Raw genomic sequence first — 23,843 nt, 5'->3', positions numbered from 1 at the left:
TTAACATTTTAAATCAAAATAAATATGTTAATACACCACTGATACTTAGATAATTCATCAAAATCAAATTTAATCGAATGAATGAAAGCGATTTCATCAATACACAGTTGATAACTAAGATAAACACTAAATCAGTTCATGTATAGGGATTAACATCATTTAAACCACAAGTAATTTTAGCTAAAGCATTGAATCAAAATTCAAACAGTCGATCAATCCAAGGTTCAATCATCAACACAGTTAATTTCGAATAATCACATAGTTACTCACTAAACAACTTTGAATTTAAACGTCATACCTGAGTCCATGGATTTGAAGCTTTCATGGATACTCACCCGACTCAACTCGTCTGACCCCGAGTTGACTCAACTGAGTCGAGCCGATTCCTTCACCAATCAATCTTTTTCTCCTCGATCTACCATTCATATGTTCTTCTTCTTCGTTTATCCTGCAAAAATTGCTCAAACATCGAGTTAGGGTTTTAGAAATTCATCGATTCCAGTTAAATACAAGTGTATATATATATAGGGTTGAGTTCTATGGAGTCCACATTTTTGTCGGAGTCCTCGGAGTCCATCTACGTTCTGCAAATAAAATATCTTGTAAAACATGTTATTTTGCAAAATATGTCACACAAATAGCATAACTTTAACAAAATCATTCAAATCTCATATATTTACAGTACAATATGTATGTTCTGCAATATGTTCTGCAACATGAACATTTATGTTCTGCAAACTAAACATGTTTTGTAGAATAATATATTTTTGTAATGTTCTGCTTGTAAAATGTATGCAATCTACAAGATTTTTAATAGAATAATGATGTTTGTCGAAAAATAATATGTTTTGCAATATTTTAAGCTATATTTTACTTGCAGAACATATATGGACTCCGAGGACTCCAATTAAAAGTGGACTCCATAGAACTTTACTCTATATATATATATATATAAGTGTGTGTATGTATATTCTGATTCAAAATTCTAGTTCAATTAATTTGAACTCGAGTGTTTTAATCGAAATCTCTTCGACTTGCCCAATCCTAAGCTTCGATTTAATCGATTTGTGATTAAATCGCTTAATAATATATGTATAGTATTTGAAAATCGAGGTTTGATAGTGTTTTGAGTGAAAGAACTCGATGAACTCATCGGAAAGATGAAAGCGGCAACTAGGGTTCTTAAAAGAGAAACGAGAGAGAAAGAGGCGAGAGGAGATAATGTATGAATAGTGTAAACCCTAAATGGGTGTATATATATTTATGAATATAAACGTCCAAGATTAGATCTGATTTATATTCAATGGCTCTGATTTTAGGGTTATAAAATGTGCTGGATAAAATTTTGAGGCTCGAAAAATTTAAAAGGATATAGATTTATTAGTGAATTGGGATGGGATTATGAATAAATAAGATAAAAAATAAATTTTGGTTTTAAAAAATAATTAAAAATTATTTTCGAATTAATATATATATATATATGTGTGTGTGTGTGTGTGTACATATTTAGAGGACAATTTTGATATTTTAATGAGTAATAATATTTAATATATTTTAAAATAAATTTCTTTTCAATGCACTTAGTCCATTTAATTTTTCAAAATCTGATCAATAAATAATATTGATAAATCTGAATTATTGAGAGAATTAACAGATAGTAGAAAAGATTATATAAATGTTTACTCGTAATATAAATAATATATTTAGAGAACATATTATTTATTTTAAATATTATAACATTCCTAAATCCAAACGGAGTTTAGTGAACCTGTCAGAATTTAACGGTTTTGTATAGATATCAGCGATGTTATAAACAATTTCAATATGAGTCATTTTTGCCTTTGTTGACATGATCACGTAAAAAATGATGTCTCACATCTATGTGTTTGAATCTAGAGTACAGTACAGGATTTTTACTTAAATCAATCGCGCTCGTATTATCACATAAAATAGAGATTACATCAAATTTTGTGTTATAGTCTGCCAATGTTTGTTTCATCCACAATATTTGTGCACAACATTTGGCAGTAGCTATATATTCAGCTTCAATGGTGGATATAGATACAAAATTTTATTTCTTTGAATACCATGAAACTAAACATCCACCCAGAAACTGACACATACCACTTGTACTTTTTCTGTCGACTAAATATCCAATATAGTCTGAATTAGAATAACAAGTCAAGTCAAATGGTATTCCTTTAGGATACCAAAGACCAATATTCATGGTACTTTTAAGATATCTCAGTATCCTTTTTACCGCGGATAAGTGAGATTCTTTTGGTGCTACTTGAAATCTAGCACATTTACAAACACTATATTGTATATCGGGTCAACTTGCGGTAATATATAATAAGCTACCAATCATTTCTCGATATTTCTTAGTGTCAACGGAAATTCCTTTGGGATCCTCCGTTAGTTTGTTAGATGTTGACATAGGTGTGGAAATTGGTTTGCAATTTTCCATTTCAATTTTTTTTAGCATTTTACTACAATATTTTGATTGTGAAATATGAATGCCCTCGTCAGATTGTCTTATTTGCAATCCCAAAAAGAAATTTAATTCACCCATCATACTCATCTCAAATTCTTTGCTCATCTAGTCAGAGAATTCTTTACATAGTGCATCATTTGTTGAACAAAATATGTTGTCATCTACATATATTTGTACAAGCAAGATATCTTTTGTTTCTTGTCTTGTAAATAAGGTTTTATCAGCCGTTCCCATTTTAAAATTATTTTCTAACAGGAATTTGCTTAACCTTTCATACCAGGCTCTTGGACTTGCTTTAATCTGCATAGAGCTTTATATAAATTGTATACATATTCTGGATGTGTTGCATCTTCAAAGTCGGGAGGTTGTTTAACATATACTTCTTATTCTAGTATCCCTTTCAAGAATGCAGATTTTACATCCATTTGATATATTTTGAAATCCTTATGACATAGAAAAGCTAATAACATTCGAATTGAATCAATTCGTGCTACAGGTGCATGTGTTTCATCAAAGTCTATACCTTCCATTTGAGTATAGCCTTGTACAACCAGTCTAGCTTTATTTCGAACAACAGTTCCATTTTCATCTAACTTATTTCTAAATACTCATTTAGTTCCAATTATGGAAATATTTTTGGGTTTTGGAACAAGTTCCCAAACTTTGCTACAAGAGAATTGGGTTAATTCTTCTTGCATTGCAGAGATCCAATCTTCGTCTAACAAAGCTTCTTTAGCGGTTTTAGGTTCTATTTGTGATAGAAAACTAAGGTGATTCACAACGTTTTGAACTTGTGACCGCGTTTGAACTCCTTTACTTAAGTCTCCTAGAACATGTCCAAAGGATGACTTCTAATATTTGGAACATCTTTAGGTAGTTCAATATATGTTTCTAACAATTCTAGTGGATTTGTTGGGGATGATGAGCCAAAATCCACATTTTCGAATTGTCGAATAATATTCTCAATATTGTCTTGTGTGACATCTTCTTTGTCTACAAGATCTTTGTATTTAGGTGATGATTTTGTTTCATCAAACGCTATGTTCATTGATTCTTCATCCACTAAAGAATTTAATTAAATACTCTATAAGCTTTGCTATTTGTTGAATATCCAAGAAATATACCTTCATTTGATTTTGGATCAAATTTTGTAAGGTAATCTTTGGAGTTTAATATATAGCATTTACTTCCAAATACTCTAAAGTAATTAACTTTAGGAGTTTTACCAAAATAAAGCTCATATGGAGTCTTTTGAATTATAGGTCTTAATAAGACTCTATTTAGTATATGGCATGTAGTAGACATTGCCTCGACCCAAAATATTTAGGACGACGATATTCATTTATCATTGTATTTGTCATTTCTTGTAATGTTCTGTTCTTCCTTTCAACTACTCCGTTAGATTGAGGAGTATGAGGAGCAGAAAAGTTATGAGTGATACCATTAGTTTCACAAAAACTTGTAAAGTTTGAATTTTCAAATTCTTTACCATGATCAGTTCTTATATATACTATGGTATTATTTTGTTGGTAATGAATTCTTTTGCATAGAGAAGAAAAAGATTCAAAAGCGTCACTTTTGACTTTGAGGAATTTTGTCCACGTAAATCGTGAATAGTCATCAACAACTACCAAAGTGTATGAACATCCTCCGAGACTTTGTACAGGGACTGGACCGATAAGATCCATGTGTAAAAGCTCGAGAGGTCTTGAGGTATATACCATAAATTTTGCTTTGTGAGAGGCTCGTATTTGTTTACCAATTTCAAAAGTTTCACATATGTAATCCTTTTTATAATTTAATTTTGGTATTCCTCGTACATGTTCTTTAGTTGATATATTTTTAATCAACTTCATGTTTGCGTGTCCTAATCTTCGATGCCACAATCAAGGATCATCTATAGTAGTGATTAGGCATATATTAGCATGCTTATTCATGTCACATGTATAGACATTTTTGTCTCGAGGACACGTAAGGACTAATTTTCCATCTTTGTTAAGAATAGAACAATGAGTAGGATAGAAAATTACCTTATTTCCGTTATCGCAAAGTTGACTTATCGAGAGAAGGTTGTACTTTAGTCCCGTGACTAGTTGTACGTCGGATATCTTGAAGTGCTCGTTCCCGATGTCACTGATGCTAATAATGATACCTTTACTACTATCTCTGAACGTGACACTTCCAGCAGTGACCTTTTTAATATTGTTCAAAAGTGTCTTATTACCGGTCATATGTCTCGAATATCCACTATCAAGGTACCACAAGTCTTGCTTAGCAGTAAGGCAAACCTACAAAATAGATCAATTAAATACATAAGTACCCTTTTGTCTTGAGGGTCCTGAGGTTAGTACATCATAAATAACATTTGAATTTGCATGGAAAAATCTAGGCATTGGACAAGCATTGTTATTCACATAGATATTTCTAGATGCATCATTTCTAATATCATAAAGTGTTCCCCGTGGATATGTGGTATTTAATTTAGATCTTCTTATACTAGTATAATTTTTAGAGTTTCCATGTTGATATATCATGCTTCTATTATTTGGATAATACACATTATTTCTAGGAAAGATGTAATGATATTTTGGTTTATTATCTTCAAACCTAATAAATGGTTGAAAGAATTGAGATCTAGGTTGCCTTTGATTGTTATTAGCTACCTTAGGATGGAATACATTCTTTTCAACATTTTTGGATGACTTATATCCTTTTTGAACCCATATATGCTTTCCTTTAAATTCACCATTTTTTAAATTTACAATATGAAACGGTATGTCCGTGTCTATTACAGAAAGAACATATAAATGTAGGTGATTTAGGAGCATTACTTTTAGTTTGTTCATAGTGTTGAACAACTTTCTTTGGTTGGACATTCTTATCATATCCTAAACCTTCATGGTTAAAGGAATTTTTAGAATGTACCATTTTATTTAATATCTCATTACCTTTTGTAAATCTTTTAATAACAATTTCAAGATTTTTTTTTCTTTGTTTAAGGCATCAATCTTGTTGTTAAGAAATATTTCTTGATCCTTAACTTGAGATATGAGTTTGAAATTTTCTTGTTTTAACCGTTGAGCTTCTAATTTTAAATCTTTTTCTTTAGGCTCATTGGTTTGTTGTAGCTCTTTCTCTTTTTCAAGATTGTTTATTTGAGATTTAGTTGTTGAACTTTCTTGAGTGAGTCACTCGTTTTGTATTTTTAAGTTCAAAAATTCAACATGAAGTTTACAAATATTTTCATTTATTTGTAACTTCTCATTTTTCATTTCTTCATATTGGAAAATTAATGACACATTTTCCACTTCTAGTTTGAGAATATTTTCCTTGTGAGTATTATTCTCAATTTTTAGTAAGTGGATTTGATTATTTAGAGATGAAATTTCATCTTCATATTGGACTTTTGAGTCCATCATCCGAGTAAACTCTTTACTTCGATTATAATTTATTTCCTCGAGTTTCATTTTCTCGGACCATAATAGATGATTTCTTTTGTAAGCTCTTTATATTTATTGTTAATGTTTACCACAAGTTCAATTAAATCATGATTATTCATATCTACAAGATTTAAATTAGATTCATGTAATTGAATGAAGTTTGAAGAAAGGGTTACCTCTTGATTTGAAGTGAAGATTTCCTTTGAATTAGATGCATCCCCGATAGCCATTAATCATAGATTCACAATTTCTTCACTAGTTTCTGGAGCTTCTTCATCTTCACTTAAATCCCACCCGTTTTCGGCCACGAGAGATCGTCCTTTCATAAGTTTAGGACATTCTCATTTAAAGTGACCGGGTTGTTTACATTCGTAACACACCTCTTGTATTTTCTCCATATTTTGTTCTTTTTATTTGGGAGGAGTATAAGTAGGAGTGTTATTATTATAGACATTAGTATTTTGCATACCTTTGCCTTTATTATAGCTCGTTGACGGAAAGTTACTCTTATAATTAGGATTGTAATTTTAAGAGTAAATTTGCCTTCCATTAAAGTTAAAAACTCTTTGTTGATTATTTGATTTAAGAAAGCCTTTTCCGTATCTTTGAGCTTTGCTTTGAAGCACACGACGTAGTTGTCTCGTAAGTAAAGCAATTTCGCTTTCATCGAGATTTTGGATTTCTTCGTTTAATTCATCGTCATTTTCTTCTTCATCTATTAGTATAGATTTTAAAGCCATGTTTTTCTTTTTGTCTTCCACTTTTGGAATAACTTTTTCTTCTAAATTATCCTCTTTGTATGCACGAAGATTTCCAAATAGATTATCTATTTTGTAATCATTGAGATTGTGCATCTTTTTGACTGTGGTTACTTTAACCTTCCAACTTGGAGGTAATGATTTAAGAACTCTTCGGTTCTTTTCATTTTGTGTATAACTCTTTCCGAGTTGAGATAGTTCATCGACAATGCGAGTAAATCTAGTTTCCATGTCGATGATATTTTCTTCTTATTGGAGTTTAAAGTTCTCGTATTCTTGAATCAAAGTGTCCATTCGAGAATCTCTTATATCAGTGGTTCCTTCGTAGGTAACCACTAGTTTATCCCACATTTCTTGTGCTGACTTGCAATTATTTACTCTTTTATATTCTTTTTCAGCAAGTACACTTGTGAGTACCATTTTTGCCTTAGCAGCTATATTCATTCTTTCTTCATCAATTACGTTATATTCACTAACCTTCTTTTCGATGATGATGTCATCAACCGTTTTGGTAGGAATAACGACTCCATCTTTAATGACCTCACAAACTCTGACTCCTTGAGATCTAGCATAGATGTGAAACCTTGTTTTTCATATTACAGAGTTGGTGCCATCAAATAGAGGAGGGCGAGAGCTAGATAGACCTTCACCACAACCACTGGTATTTAGATACGTCATTTCAGATCACTTTTTGTTATGCCTGTAAATCTGCAAATCACTTAACAAACACGTTAAAAAGCACTGCTCTGATACCAATTGTTAGGTCCCGTAAAAGGGTTATTTTAAGCTAGAAGGGGGGTTGAATAGCTTAATTACAAATTTAAAAATTATTATGGTGTTTTAAAAATATTTATCCCATTTTAAATATATTACCGATGCAGATTATGTATGCAAAAATAAAAGACAAGAAAGAAAATACCACACGAGAGATTTATCCTGGTTCGCGATGACGCAACCTCTAATAGATTCGCTCACCCCTACGTCTAGTCCCCGAGCTCCTCTCCAGGACCCGAGTTTTTCCCTCAAAATAACCTTGCTCCTTACGTAGGCGGAGAAGCCTTTACAACCCCACAAATACTTGTCTTGGTGCGTAACTCTAGGTTACCACCTCAAAATAAATGTGCAACCTACATAACCTATCTTAGACAATAACACTTTGTTATTTCTTCAAAGTTGATGTAGAACCTTAAAGGAATAACACCTTAAAAGAATATTAATGTATACTTTTCTTTCGATTAAGTGAATGTTAAAGTATACTTGGTTTTACTTCATTTTGAATAATATATCTTATTTCTGAAGTATTAAATATATCAAGTCTTTGGTGCAGCGCGTTATAGCTTTCGGATCTTTGATAAAATAATTTCTCATTTAATATAGTCCTGTGTAGACTTTTATAAATCGAGAACATTACACTTATTCTTTAACTATTTGCACTTATAAAATATTTGACCGAGAGAATAAAAGGTGCGTAATTTAAACACAATATATCAAAATAATATAAGAGCAGAGTTTAAATTATATTAGCACAGTTTATATGTGTATATATATAATACAATATAAGATTTAAGTTTTTCCCACGAGACACTAAAGATGCTAGTAAGGAAAGCCGCTTAATTCTTATATGATTATATATATACTTATATTTACTTAAAAGTTTTAAGATCTTCCCACGAAATACTAGAGGTGCTGGTAAGGGAATTCACTCAAATCTTTTAACTAAATATAATAAATATGTATATATAGATATATAATATAACCTTAAGTTTTTCCCACGGAACACTAAAGGTGTTAGTAGGGGAAGTCGCTTAAGTCTTGTTAAATAGTTATAACGAATATATCAATATATGGCCAATATAAGTGCGTTTAAGTTTAAAGAATAAAATGCTAGCTTTGTAATTTAATTCCCACGAAACACTAAAGGTGCTAGTTCGGAATATAAACCAAGCGTTATATTAAATTATCACTTCGTGCTTAGAAGTGTATAACTTGTTGGAAAATAATCCTTGTACGGATTTGTTTTTCTTTAAGTTATTCTATATAAGAGCTTGTATAGATGAAGAGAAGGTGTTACTAAACTTCTTATATGAATATTAAGAGTGGTCAGTTAAAACTCGGATGAAAGCTAAGAGGTTTACCACTTTTAAGAGATAAACGAAAAAGTTCGTCGGAAAAATTCGCCGGAGGTTCAGCTAGATTTTGCCTTGTTGGTCGAACTTGGGCAGCCCTTCGGGAGACAAGAAAGTGGTATGGATGAGTTTTGCTTGGGTTGATGGAGCTTGGTTGGTGGAACTAAGCTTGAAGATCAAAAACCTTGAATATATGATATATATTTGTAAGAGAGAAGGTTTTTGAGATGAAGTATTTGGGTTTGGATATTTTAGAGTGTATAGAGAGAATACTTCTTGAAAATGCCCAACAATTAATTAGCTCTTAGCTTGTGTTAAAAATGGTGGGGGGTGGGTGTTTATTTATAGAAGGAGTTAGGTGAAGGGAGTGGTTGAGATTGAGTTAAATTGAATGGTGGATGAAGAGAGTGGTGTGGATTGATGACATGCAGGATAAAGTGTGTTTTTTTGCAACTTGCATATAGGACAAATAAGAAAAATCCCAGCAACTATTAATTATATAATAATGATTTTTAGCTTTTTCAATTAATCATTAATTACTTAGTTAACTAAGTAATTAACACCATTAAATATAACGACTTTGAAAACCCTTCAATAAATACAACAAAAAATATGATAATTACCTAAATATCATAAAATGATGATCTGCAAGTTTTGGTCAATTTTAGTCAAAGGTAGCTTGGTCAAATGTTCGGTCAAAGTCTTGGTCAACACCTAGAATTACAAGACGTCATCTATGTACAATTAATCAACATATTCTGCATATCTAGTTAAAGTCAACATGACTTAAGTATTACTACAGATTCTAAACAACGTGTATGCAGAAATTTGCTACAGACTTATTGTTACATAAGCTACTCACTCGATGGATAATAAGTCATCATCCGTCAGGACTAAAATGAGTTATCCGTCGGGACTATAATCCTTATCCGTCGAGTGCTACATTTTCACTAAGTAAGATCTACCAAGGTGTTTTGTTTATGAAATCATCAAGTACACAACATATACACAACAATCTCCCCCAATTTATGTCTACTGGAATTGTAGCCATAAATTAAGAGATATTTGGTGATAACAAAACACCCTAAAAATATAACTTTAAAAGAAAGTAGATAATACTGAAAAGTGCTTCAACTAACAAAATGTACAAAGTTTTGCTCACAGTCATTTTCAAGATGCTCCTCTAGCCTAAGCAGATTTGTCTAGTTCCTTGAAGGTCTGGATCTCTTTCCAAGCTTTCTGTTGTTTTTTTCAATCTGATTTTGGAGCTGCCTGTGGAATTCCAGTTCATCAGATTCTGAGAGATTTAGCTTTTCTTGTATTTCCAAGAGAGTCTCATTGCTAGAGATGCTTAATTGGTCTTCTAATCTGAAAAATCTTCTCACACCTTTGTCATCCATGAACTCCATTAGCCAGTAGGGCCTTAGATGCACTCTTCTCCCTGTGTAAGGGATGATTAGAGTCTTTGAGAGTGCATCTTTATCTCTAACACTCCTTAGTTCTTCAATCTTCTTCAGTACCAATCTTCTTGCAGTAACATTGAACCCAAAGTTCTTCTTGAAAGATGAATAAACCTTAATCAGTATAGCTTGGCTTTCTTGAAGGATCCTGTGAAGTGGCCACTGAATCTCCTTTCCTCCCTTGTACTTGAACACTAACCTTTCAGGTAGGTTTCTGTATGCATCAATTCCTCTCACTTCATCTAGTTCATCTAGATAGAGGTTTAGATCAGAAAACTCCTTGATGTCATACAAGTGCATATAATCTCCTTTGTTGACTTTAGATTGAGCTTTGACTAGAGATTTGGATTTGAGAGGTGACAACTTCACTTTCTTGACTGCTCTTGACTTTGTTCTCTTTGGCTTGTTAAGGATTGGCAGATTGAAGTCAGGAATTGGTATGTTCTCCCATTCTATTGGCTCATCCCTAGGCACAATAGGTTCACCATGAATGTTCCTGTAAGGATCCACCAACTTGATATCTTCAAATACCACAGAGGGTTTTGATGTTTGAGTTGTAGTTGGAGTAGATTCCTTGGGAAACTGATTCTCCAATTCCTTATCAATAATGTCCAGTTTCCTTTTGGTTCTTTTAGCCAGTTCCTTGATTCTTGGAGACTTCTTCTGTTGTTCAACTTGCTTCTTTGGATCTTGAGATTCAATGATTTCAGATGGCTGAGTAGAAATTTGTTGTGATGAATTTACAGCATGTAGCTTGGCCAAGATAGCAATTTGCTCTTTCTTTTGTTTAGCCTTTTTAGCATCTAGAGCAGCTTGCTTCTTTTCCTGCTTTAATCTGGCCTTTTCTTCTCTCTTTGCTTCAGCAAATTGAGGGTGTCCAGCCACTACACAAATTTCTTTCCCATTCCTGAAAACTTTAGCAATTCTTTTTTTCAAAGCTGAATCAACTGGATCTTTATAGAAAGTAATTGACCTTGACAGAAGCTTCTTTTCATCAGGCTTAGGTGTAACAAGAATTACAGAAGGGGGTTGAATGAAATTCTTGAAACTTTTTCTTGAATAAAAATGTTCTAACTCAAATATATATATAATTGTGAATTGATTAGCAGAATGCAAAATAGTTACTTAAAATGAATCAAAACACAAGTAATTAAAAACAAGAGTCTTTAAAAACTTTCTGGTGGATTTGAATGATTCCACCAGAGATATATAATATATATCGAGAGAACTCTGTGTATAAAAAGCTCACAGCTGCTTACAAAATGATAACAACTAAGAACGAGAGAAATGCTAAGAATACAGCTTACAAATGTTTCTCTCTTGGTTGCTTAGTTTCTTAGTTACTATTCTATTGCTGCTTCTTAGTTTATATATCACCAAGATTACAAAGTAATAAGACATGATAATAAAACAAAAACTATCAAGTATAATACAATGCTACTTCATTACTTTATTCCAACATCTTTGAATATCTTCATAATAGCATGGAAATGGCAATGCTTCTTTGTTCTCGAAAACCCAGTTGAATAGGCTACCACATTCCATTTGCATACACTCGACGCATGTGACTGTGTTGTCACTGTCAACAGATATTTGAATTCTTTATCCATTGGGTTTATGATCATCCGTCGATTTAATGATCATCTGTCGGGTTGTTGATCATCCGTCGAATCCATTGTTGTTCATCCGTCGGGTAGCAATCAGGCACTTGACTTCATTTCATTTATGCAGAATTACAAGACATCATCTATGTATAATTAATCAACCTATTCTGCATATCTAGTTAAAGTCAATATGACTTAAGTACTACTACAAATTCTAAACAATGTGTATGCAGAAATGTGCTACAGACTTATTGTTACATAAGCTACTCACTCGATGGATAATAAGTCATCATCCGTCGGGACTAAAATGAGTTATCCGTCGGGACTATAATCCTTGTATGTCGAGTGCTACATTTTCACTAAGTAAGATCTAGTAAGGTGTTTTGTTCATGAAATCATCAAGTACACAACATATACACAACAATACCTTTAATCTAGTAGTGTCATCCTCAGTGTCAGTATTTGCCATGAGAGCATAGTTGACTTTATCATCTGATTCTGATGTATCATCTCAGTTCTTTTTCTTGGTGATCAAGACTTGTTTCTTCTCAGCCCCAGGCTTTCTGCAGTCAGCAGCAAAGTTCCTACTCTGTCACAGTTATAACACATTTCCTTTGACTTGTCAAGCTTTCTAGATACAGATTCCTTCACATTAGAATTTCTTTTATAATTCCTCTTATCAAAGTTTGAGGAACTAGAGCCTTTCCTGGAGGAACTCTTGTTCTTGTAGACCATCTTCTTGAAGTTTTTAACCAACAGAGCTGCCATTTGCTCAAAATCTTCATCGTTATCATGATCACTTTCAGTATCTGACTCACTATCAGAGTTTGAGTCATCATCAGAGTTAGATGACTCAGTATCACACTTTGCAATCATAGCCTTTCCTTTGGAATGGCTTTTTCTCTTGGCTTTGTTCTTTGGTTTCTCTTCAACTTTGAGAGCAACATGTCTTGCTCTTGGTCCTTTTCTCTTTCTTCTTTACTCCATCTCCAGTTCATGAGTCTTCAACATGCCATAGATCTCATTAAGAGATACTTCATCCAATTCATAATTATCCCTGATTGATGTGACTTTCATGTCTCACTTTTCTGGGAGAGCAAGAAAGAACTTCAAGTTAGAGTCTTCCTGGTCATATTCTTTGTCAACCAGAGACAAGTCATTGATCAGCTTTTGAAATCTGTCATAGATTTCAATTAAGGACTCATCAGATTTTGAGTCAAAGTGCTCATATTCTGTGTCAGTATAGTCCTCATGTTCTTCTTAATAGCATTTGTTCCCTAACACTTGACTTTCAAAGCGTCCCAATTTTTTTTGACAGTTTTACATCCAATAACTCTGTTAGACATAACACTGTCAAGAAAGATGTGAACAATATGTCTCACTTTTATATCTTTCATAATAGATAAAAGATTTTCAGGAGTATAGTCCTTCTTATCCTTATCAACCATCTTTTCTTCTTTGCCAGCAACAACAACAACTACCTTCATTGGCCTATGTGGAATATCATACATCCTGCTTAGATATTCAGGATCTGTTACTTCAAGACACATGGCCATCTTCACCTTCCAGATTGGATATTCATGAATCTTCAGGATTAGAACTTTGACAACCTCGAATCTGCTCATATTATGATTGATGGCTTGATTGGCTGGTGGAGGAGGTGGGGGATTCGGTTGAGCTTCTTTATCTGTCATAATAAATTAATTTTAGATCTTAAATTGCTTGTATATCAACAACAAACTCTGATACCAATTGGTAGGTCCTTAATACAACTGTAAGGGGCGGGGTGAATATAGTTTATGCAGATAAATCGAAATTATGCACTCAACAGTATAAACAATTTTTCATTGACCGATAAAAAATGATTACAAACTAATCTCTCAAATGATGAACAGATATCCTTGAGAGCAGTGGCGAACCAGAAAAATATTTTAGGGGGGCCAATATTTTTTTTAAAATAAATTATATTATATTTAAATTTTAAGAAAAAATGCGCTTAAATACGTATTTAAATGAGTTATATGAGTATATAGCAGAACTATAATCACAATAAAAAAAATTATACATACTTTAGGTGAATACGTACTTAGGATATTAAGCCGTTATTTTAATTAAGGGGACAAATATAATATCAGTATATATCCTGCTAATGAATTACATAAACAAAATAAACAAAAAAAAGATCTTATTTGAAATGTGAAGTTGAATTATTTATTTGCGTAAATTTATGGTATCGATTTTTAAAGTGTAAAAGTTTTTAAGTTCGTTAAATTTTGAAAAAATTGAAAAATATAAATATATTTTTTTTAAGATTGTAGGAATTATTCTTACGCATCACCAGTTCAAACCGTTCTATCATATACAAGATATATACATAAATCAATATAAATAATTATAAGACAAGGAAACAAGTAAAAATTAGAGGAGTAAAAAATAGAAGTACCGTCTCCACCAACACATACGTACAAAAACATAGTTGGATACTGAATTAAAGCAAAAGAGGAAAAAAAGGAGGGATTGAATGTACTGTATACTGAATTAAACGAGGGGTTGAATTAAAGCAAAAGAGGAAAAAAAGGAGGGAGAAGGGGTTGAATTAAAGCAAAAGAGGAAAAAAAGGAGGGAGAAGGAGGAGTTCGAACCCCGGTCTCCTGGGAGGACAACAAAACCCACAACCAGCTGAACTACAACTACAATTCTACAATTACACATACTAACTCAACCATATTTGAAAACTCAGGGGGGCCAGAGACCCCTCTGGACCCCGTAGATCCGCCTCTGCTTGAGAGCTGCTAGGTTACACAAAAGATATATCAAAACGCGACACATAAATTGTTCACCTAATCTGTGCTTATATACTCCACATCTTCACAATCAAATAAGGAATCCTATTCTGTTAAAATAAGAAATCATAAAACATATTCTTAATTTGATTGCTACTAGAAGTAAAGTAATTCACCGACTTGAATTCTGCAAACTCTTTCCAACTTTAATATCTCCTGATATTTAGCTGTAATGACCATATACTGATGTCATTTACTAATAACAAATGCTGATGACATCATCTTCTGCTAAAGTTTGATATCAAATACTGATAATAATCTCTGATAATTTATAAACTAATATCATCGATTTTTTCTAACGTAACAAACCTTCGTGTTATATTTGTGTAAGTTTTGTATATTTCTGTATTTGAGTTTCCCAGAGTTTAGGAGTGCAAATGCATCAAACTCTCTGAGAAAAAGAAGATGGGTTTGTATTTTCCAAACTCACATTTTAGCAATATTCAAACTTAAAGGAACTATTAAGTTTTAAGTACTTATTTGTGTATGTTCCCTTTTTATTCCATGTCTTGAAAATACACACAAAACTCAAGTTGCTATAACATTTAACCAGATCAAATTCAAGTAAAAAATAATAAAAAAAAGAATAAAAAAACATTCATCCCCCATTGTATTCAAGTCCTACTACACTCAATATCTAACAAGTTTCGCTCAGGACAGTTTTGTCATTTTAAGAATACCAATTTATAACATTTGCGATGTACATGTCCTTTTCATATATTAGAATTACATAAAATTATTTTAATTTAACAATAATCTTAATTTTTTATTTAGTAAATATTTGAACTTATGTTAAAGCTTTCAAAATAAAATTAACACAAATACTTTATATTAGCTAAAACTATATATTAATGTGATTATAATATTATGAATGATAATAATAGTTGTTTAATTAATGATATATATTATTTACGATGAATAAAACAAAATTTTAATTTAAATCAACATATTTTTTTTAGCCGGTTCAACAAGGTTACTTATTAAAGTTAATGTACATATATAAATATATTTATTAAATATTGATATTGAATATAGAACGCTGAATATTGCAAGATATTGTCCCGTACTACATGTACGGTATTTTTAAAAATTATATTATAATATATTATTATAATAAAATATATAATACTAATAGTTTTAAATTAAATGAATAAAATACATTTTTAAGATCAAATAATATATTTATGAAATGAGTTATATTTGTGAAAAAAATAATAATTTGATATAGTATAATAAACACATTTAAATATTAAATTAGTAATATATTTTATTGAACATAGTATGAGTTAATATATATTAAATAACTTATCAAAATTAAAAGTTTAATTCAAATTTTTATTGATAAGTTTACCATAATTATTGTAAATTATATAATAATAAAAAATGGGTCAAATATTAATATAAATCATATAAAAATCGAAAAATGGATATCAAAACTATATATAAAATATAAATATAGATAGATATGAAATATTTATTTTATTTTATTGTTGGATATAAGAAGAAATACGGAATAAATTGGATTAGTTTAAAGACCAACAGTCTCTTTTGTCAAGAATGAAAAAAATTCATTAATACAATTTCGAAATACAAAAAAGTACATATTCATCATATTTCTTATAAATGAAAAAAACAAAAAGCCCAAAGAGACGTGGGGAAAAAAGAGAGGATAAAGGCCGAAGACCCATAGCCCAAAACCCGACCGAGAACAGACCTAAACAAAACAACACAAACACAAAACCCTTATTCTTAAACCCCTGTAATAATATCCGAGAGTTAGATACAACCCCCTCTGTATCTATAATTCACTGATGGCGGCGAAGAAGAACGACTCCAACAAGCGAAAGCGACCAGATGGATCCAAAACCGACCCGGAAAAGACCCATATCAAAAAACCCAAATCACCAGCTTCTTCAAACAACAAGGGGTTTGATAAATCTTTGAAAGCATCAAAGAATGAGTTTCCAGCAGCTAAAAAGTTTAATAAGTTTGAGAATGTTGAAAAAACAGTGCCCAAAACCAAGAAAGAAGCTAGAATTTTAGCAAAGGTTTCATCTTTTTACTTAACCATCTTTTACTTTTTACTGTTTTTATTGTTTAGTTTGTGTGTGTATATATGTATGTAATATTAACTGGAATTGTGTGTTTTTGTTTCTAATATGTTTAGTTATTATGTATGTATATTAGTATATTTATATGTTTGGTTTATATATAGGTTAAAATTAGCATTATAAAGTTGAAATTTTGTCTCAATTTTCAAATTAGTGACGAAGTTATGTCATTTTTGGATGAGTGATTAATTTGATATATTTGGATGAAACCAGTGACAGAGTGACGACTTTGATATTTATCTGGTTTAAGAATTGCAGGACATTGCTTCTCGGAGAAGAATTTTTTTTTTTGTTGGAAATATGTATAGGCTTTGTGATTGGATATGTGTGTTTGATTTAATATCTAGGCTGTAGTTTTACTATATTGAAACCGGCTCTTCGGGGACGAGCAAAAGTTGAGCTTGATGTAATTAGTAATTTTCTCAATACTAGTCGCTTTTTTATATGGTTATTTACTTGTTCGTGGTTTTTCTAAATACGTTGCAGGAGCTTGCGGATGCGAGGAAGAAGAGGAGGAAACAACATTTTTCTCTTGAACAAGTTTGTACACTTACTAATTTTTATCATAAATGTTGGAAGTTTTCCGTTCACGTTAGTAAGTATACCATTAAGATTTAGGTATTTAAAGACTTTATTACATGTTAGTTACTGCAGAATAGTGTTGCATTATTGAATTAAGTCTATAAGTAATGTGATAGGATGGTCATTATCCTTGTGGATGCTGATTCTTTTTTGTTGTCCGTGACCGTCAAAAGACATTTTAGACTTCAAGGATTGTATTATCAGTGCGATTTAAATCTTGGTTTACATTGCGTTACATTTTCTGTTCAACACAGACGTGGTATAAATTTTGAATCAGTGCCTCATTAGTGGAATGTAATATTTGTTTGTTTATGCTTTTGTTATGCTCCTAGCTTGTATATGCAAGCATAAGGTGCAAAATATGCCTCAATTACGGGGCTTCATGCACCCGGAACTTCTCTCCTTGTTGTCCTTGTTTTTGTTACTTCTACAAGTTTTGAAGTAAAAAATTATACCTTAATGCAATCGTTATTTAATGTAAAACTCTTTTTCTGCTACGCATTTTGTTTGTTGTACTTTTTACTTCTACTTGTCGTCTTGATACTATTTGTTTTTCAAATGAGGAACCATAAGGTGTAAGTTCTTTCTGAGATTTTGCTTTTTTCACTTGAAATGTGATGAGCTTCAGACTCATTGTTTAATATTTGAAATTAATTTCTTTGTGGTTGTATTCTTAATAGCTTTGTTATGCCATATTTCACAGGAGCTTGCATCACTATGGGAGAAGATGAGGTGTCGGAATATTAGCAAAGAAGATAGATCCAAGTGTGTATTTGAACTTATAAATTTGTTATTTTCTGGTTATTATTTATTATTGGCACATGTAAATAATATGTTTAGAGTTTACTTGCCTTGTTTTGTGTTATTTTTTACTCAATTCGTCTCTTTTTGACATTAGCTTTTTATTTTTATTCGAAGTAGTCTTTAATATTATCAATTTATAATGTGTTAGGAGGAATAAGCATGTCTATGTCATTATGATTCTTAAGTATATTAAGTCTCCACTTACATAAAGCTAGCTAATTGTTGTTGAAATATTTTTGAGATAAAGCCCTTAGATGGAAATATTTCTTATAATCCCATAGTTCGTGCCAAAGAATTTGTCAACCAACTGATAGGCCATGTTTTGAACGTCTTCATTTTTATGCAACTTAGATTTCAACGTGCCTTTAATTTGAAACTGAAATTTGAGATTAAAAATTGGGCTGAGACGAAGCAAGTAGACCGGGGTTTGAGCCAGAGCAGGGATTAGGTATAGAATTTTAGGTGTAGTCTCTACTTTTTAAAAGACAACATTGTTTGTATCGTTTTTCAGATTGTTGCATGCTAGTGATGTTCAATAACTGAGTCATAAAAATATTCATAGGCACTTCAAATTACTGACGAGTTGTCAATTCTCGAAGTAGGGAATGGATAAAATTTTAAAAATGTCAAAATTGAGGCTAGTAATGAAAAATTATGGTTTTCACTTTTCATTACAAATAATATCATTACCTTCCAAAATTATAGGTGTATTAGTGAAGCTTTAAAAAAGATGAAGGGAAAGATTCCTGAAATTGCTGGTTCCCATGTTTCATCTCGTGTACTGCAGGTAATTTTTGGTGTTCTCTTGGTTAATGTAGTTCCTGGTCGATTTTTAAGATTTTTAGAAGCCTGTGTTAACTGTAATTTTTTGATTTTAGACATGTGCCAAGTACTGTTCCCAAGAAGAAAGAAATACTGTGTTCGAGGAGCTTCAACCTCAATTTCTCACCCTAGCACGTAACACATATGCAGTACATCTGATCACAAAGATGTTAGATAATGGTATAGTCCAGTTAAGATGATATTAACATTTCAGAGTAGTTTATGTTTGTAAATGTTATAACTTATCATGTCAAAAACGTTTCTTCTCTGTAGCTACAAAGAAACAGCTTGCAGATTTTATCTCCTCCTTGCATGGGCATGTTGCTTCTCTTCTTCGTCATATGGTTGGTTCAGTTGGTGAGTCAAATATCTCTTTTCCTTATTAAAAAATATGTTAATCCAAAAATAATAATCGTTGCTATTCCCTTGTTCTGGACACTTTGCTTGGCCTTGCTATTTCTATGTTCGTACACAGTTTCATTTTTTTTATCTTTTTAATATGATGTGCGTCACTGATTGATGTTTTTTGTCCTTACTTTTTCAGTTATGTTATAGAGTATTCCTAACAAATTTTAGTGACTTTTTTTTTCTGCTGAAGGTTACAATTCGGTATTAAACCCTACTTTGTTTTGCAGTTGTGGAGCATGCTTACAACTTGGGGAGTGCAGATCAAAAGCAAACCATGCTGGTTGAACTGTACTCTACAGAGCTTCAATTGTTTAAAGATTTAGGCTCAATTAAAGAAAAAAGGTATACGGTCCTAGTTTCTGAAGGTTTCCTTGTTTTTTTCTTCTCTTATTGTGGTTTTCTGTTTAACATAGACCTCAAATGTTTCGGTCAACTACATTTTCATTTTTCTTCTATTACTTTCTCATGATGTTATGGAGTTTAAATTAATGTTAAATTAATTACTCTCAACTTATATTAAGAATGTAGTGTTCTTTGCTACATCTGCTTCTCTGGATGTTAAGTTATGCTTGGTTGACTGAGAAATTTTCCCACTGGCATCCCTGAGGTGACCCTGATACCGTTAATATACCAGCACACATATTGACCAATTGTAACGTATGATATTGGACATAAACTGATTGGATGCATTTTTATATATTTATATTGATTTTTTCAGGTTAGTTGATATAATTTCTAAGCTGCAACTGCAAAAAGCTTCTGTTTCGAGGCACATGACTTCTGTGGTACAGCCAATTCTGGAGAAGGGGATAGTAGATCACTCTATCATCCACAGGTTGTTGATCGAGTACGTTACTATTGCCGACCAGGTATACAAGATTTTCTGTTGCACTTTATTATCAAGGATTACTTGAAATGATCTTTGTAACTGTTTTCATGACTTCAAGTGTTTTACTTTTTCTAAATTATATTGGTTGAAAGTCTTCTGCTGCAGAGGTAGTACAACAATTATCAGGTCCACTTCTTGTTCGCATGATCCATACAAAAGATGGATCGAGGATTGGTATGTTGTGTGTCAAGCATGGAAATGCTAAGGTGTGATCCAAATTCTATTTTAGTTTCAATTACTAATATTTGTTTAGTTCGGTTACATATATATACATGTGTAACTATTTGAATTTTTCCTAATGAGTTCAAGCCTGTTATTTATTTCAGGAGAGGAAAAAACTTGTTAAAGGACTCAAAGATCATGTGAACAAGATAGCTCATGATAGATTCGGAAATATGGTAAGATAATAGTTATGTATATATAAAAAAAAACTCTAAAAACACATTATTACATCGTAAGTGTCTTAATTTGACATGTTCTCTAAGGCTCATTGTCATGAGTCATGATAAATTCCATTACAGTAACTCTTGGTACACATTTTTGTAGAAAGAATGTGTTTCTCAAATTTCATTATATCTATTTTTTTCAGCTGCTTGTCTCTGTTCTTTCACATGTTGATGACACAAAACTTACTTCGAAGGTTAGTATCTACAGTTTACAAGAAGATATCTTAAATAATAAAGTAAATTTATTCTGCATACCGCTTACTCATCTTTGGCTGGAAAATTTCATCTTTCTAAAGTATTCTCGTTTTTACTGGGCGTACCGCTTCAGGTTGTCATCCGTGAACTAAAAGCTGTACTGAAGGAGATTATTATGGATAAGGTATTTTTTCACCTCTGTCTTTACTCCCTGAACCACATAAGAAAAGGTTGTTTGCTGTAGAACAACAAAATTAAAAACTGGAATTGTGGAGAAAACACAGTTAAAAGGATAGGTTTAGTTGAAAAAAATGAAGAATATTGGCTTGTTGGTTTGAACTGCTAAGAAGCACTTCCCGAAAGATTCTCAACCCTGCAGCCTATAACAGGAGAATAAATGTTAAATTATACAATCAGTCAAAGTCGTAAACTAATAAAAGATTACATTTCCTTGTATTGGGGGAGAACCCTGATATTAATCTTATTTGTAAGGAAATTAATTCTGAGAATGTAGGAGTTTCTGAGCAGTGAAAGTTGTTCCTAGGGCTAGGAGATATCTAGATTTTGAATCTTAACTCCTCTTCATCCTATACTTGATACCATTACAACTACCAAAAAAAGAGACAAGAATTCAGTAATTCAAAAATGCTTCTTAATACTGATTTAATATTATAACCTTGAAAATTTTGTATAATCTACTCGCCGAACATAATCAAACGTCAGAATGAATTACATAATCTACTTGCTGAATATATTTACAATTGACTTTTCTTGTTAACAATAGCAAATATTATTTACAAATTGATCTTTTTAAATTCATGCTTCCCGTCATAGTTACACTGCTGTAAGAGAAATCAAGGTAAATATGACTCCAAAGAAATATGTAAAAGGTTACTCTCATTATCAATGTTCGATTCCATCAGTTTATGCAACTTTATAGGTACAAAAAAAATACTGTTTGCTCATTAGCGTTGGATGCACACTAGAATAACATGTTTCAATGTGGGACAATGTGTTACAACTTAAAGCTTAGTAGATAGTCTTCTCCTTTTTCATTTAGTTCTGAAATTTATTGCTGTAATCACTATGGTTTACCTGTCCAAACCATTAGCCTTGAGAGATATTCTAGACATCCTAAACCGTATTGAATCATAATTGACTAATCCTTTTGGCAACAGAAAGAAGCCTCTTCTAGTTGTCTTCTATGCACTGATAAATTTCTTGTATTTAAATTAGTTTTTAACAATTTTCATAATATGAATCACCCTTCAGTTGACTACCACTAATGTATCGGATACGTCTATTATGACTCTTCACATTTTAGGATGGAAGGCGTCCGCTGTTGCAGCTGCTTCATCCCAATTGTCCACGCTATTTGAGTCCAAATGATCTAGAGTCCCTCGATCTTTCAATTCCTTCACTCTGCACAAAGGCAAACACACGTCTGATTAGTGATTTGTTAATTTAAGGAAATTCCTGTCGGTATAGGACTAATTTGTCTTCTTCCACATCAGGTAGAAATGAGTTCGGAGTTGACAGAGCAGAAAAAAGCTTCAGAGACTGATCAAGTTGATGAAGACGTTAGTGACTCTGAGGAGCCCACTGCCAACAAAAATCCCAGCTCAAGTGAACTAGGCGAGGGAGGAAAAAAAGATCCACTGGTACGAAGACGAGAGTTGCTGATCAACAGTGGGCTTGCTGAGGTTTGTCACGTTATCATAAATTTTTGCACATCTTAATAATTTGAACTTCATATATTTATTGCTTTTTTGTTTGGCTATTTGTATATAGTGTAGTTATGTGAATCTTATTTAGTGTCTTTTCTTTTTGTTTTTCTGATACTTGTTGGCTGCTCTATAAAGAGCCTCATTGATGTATGTGGTGAAATGGCTGGAGAACTACTTGTATCAAGATTTGGTAAAGAGGTTCTGTATGAGGTAATTATTTTACTCATGCACTAATATATCTTCATTTGTGTTCTTTTAATTATGGTCCAACTAGATCTTGCACAGCCATCTGCCTGATGTTAATCTTAATCACATATGTAGGTAGCAACTGGGGGTGCTGATGGCATTCTTAACGATTTGGATAAAAAATTGCATACTTTGTATGAAGCTGTAGCCACTCTTGCAGCAAAGCCTAAATCCGAGGGGTCAGAAGAGCACCTTCTTGAAAATTTTCATTCCAGTAGAACCATAAGAAAGTTAGTTTTAGATTGTCCCAGATTCGCTTCTGTTTTGTGGGAGAACACTCTGAAGGGGAAATGTGAAATGTGGGCCCAAGGCCACAGGTTAGATATCATAATTTGCTATATTTTAACGATTTAAGTACATAATAACTTTTAAACTAAATTCTTTATGGGGCCATGTGTTTGCAGCTGCAAAGTAATTACCGCATTCTTGGAATCTTCTGATTCTGCTGTCCGCGAGGTAGCAAAAAAAGAGCTGCAGCCCTTGATAGATGCTGGCACAATCAAGTTACCTGATACCAAGCAACCAGTTGAAGCGGAGTAAGTTTTCCTGAAGAATATGACCAGGAATCATGGTGTGGGAACCACCACTTGAACCCTACGGCATGGTCAGCTGATCTGGTTGATCCAGTTAGCAGCCTCAAATGAGCATGAAGAAAATTAGGTGTTATCTAAAACTTATATCTTTGAATGAGGTTTGCTACAATGAAGAGAAGCCTTTGTAATACAATGATTTAAACATAAAATTGTCCATTAGAGACTGAACATGCATACGATGTAATTTCAGCATTTTGTTTTGAGCTACAACATGAAGCAGTTGACATAGTAATATAGACGGTTATTTAGTCTTCCATATTTGCTCGAGCTATCTTTTCAATAAATAATTATAAAT

General features: G+C 32.2%; 1 protein-coding gene across 2 annotated transcripts; it reads left to right on the top strand.

Moving 5' to 3' along the window:
- Positions 1–16,410: 16,410 nt before the first annotated feature.
- On the top strand, positions 16,411–23,804 carry LOC141677973 (pumilio homolog 24). Of its 2 annotated transcripts, none has more exons than XM_074484134.1 (17): positions 16,411–16,773; positions 17,323–17,376; positions 18,122–18,183; positions 18,928–19,009; positions 19,101–19,224; positions 19,318–19,401; positions 19,680–19,794; positions 20,171–20,321; positions 20,434–20,547; positions 20,668–20,739; positions 20,931–20,981; positions 21,116–21,166; positions 22,307–22,414; positions 22,497–22,685; positions 22,845–22,919; positions 23,031–23,272; positions 23,360–23,804. In XM_074484134.1, the coding sequence occupies exons 1-17, from the start codon at positions 16,537–16,539 to the stop codon at positions 23,493–23,495; spliced, it is 1,947 nt and encodes a 648-aa protein (XP_074340235.1). In that variant the 5' UTR covers positions 16,411–16,536; the 3' UTR covers positions 23,496–23,804. The 2 variants fall into 2 exon arrangements, with proteins under 2 accessions (XP_074340235.1, XP_074340236.1); XM_074484135.1 differs by having other exon boundaries at positions 16,634–16,773; positions 17,323–17,431.
- The last annotated feature ends 39 nt before the right edge of the window (positions 23,805–23,843 follow it).

This window comes from Apium graveolens, chromosome 8 (genome assembly GCF_009905375.1).
Source record: "Apium graveolens cultivar Ventura chromosome 8, ASM990537v1, whole genome shotgun sequence".
Taxonomy (NCBI): Eukaryota; Viridiplantae; Streptophyta; class Magnoliopsida; order Apiales; family Apiaceae; genus Apium; species Apium graveolens.
This window is presented reverse-complemented; position numbering and strand designations above follow the sequence as displayed.

What these genes read in the sequence shown, in the direction of transcription:
- LOC141677973 (XM_074484134.1), top strand. Translation starts at nt 16,537, where the DNA reads ATGGCGGCGAAGAAGAACGACTCCAACAAGCGAAAGCGACCAGATGGA. An exon ending in GGCTCAATTAAAGAAAAAAG is followed by an intron (nt 19,795 to 20,170) that starts GTATACGGTCCT and finishes TGATTTTTTCAG; the next exon opens with GTTAGTTGATATAATTTCTA. An exon ending in ATGATAGATTCGGAAATATG is followed by an intron (nt 20,740 to 20,930) that starts GTAAGATAATAG and finishes TATTTTTTTCAG; the next exon opens with CTGCTTGTCTCTGTTCTTTC.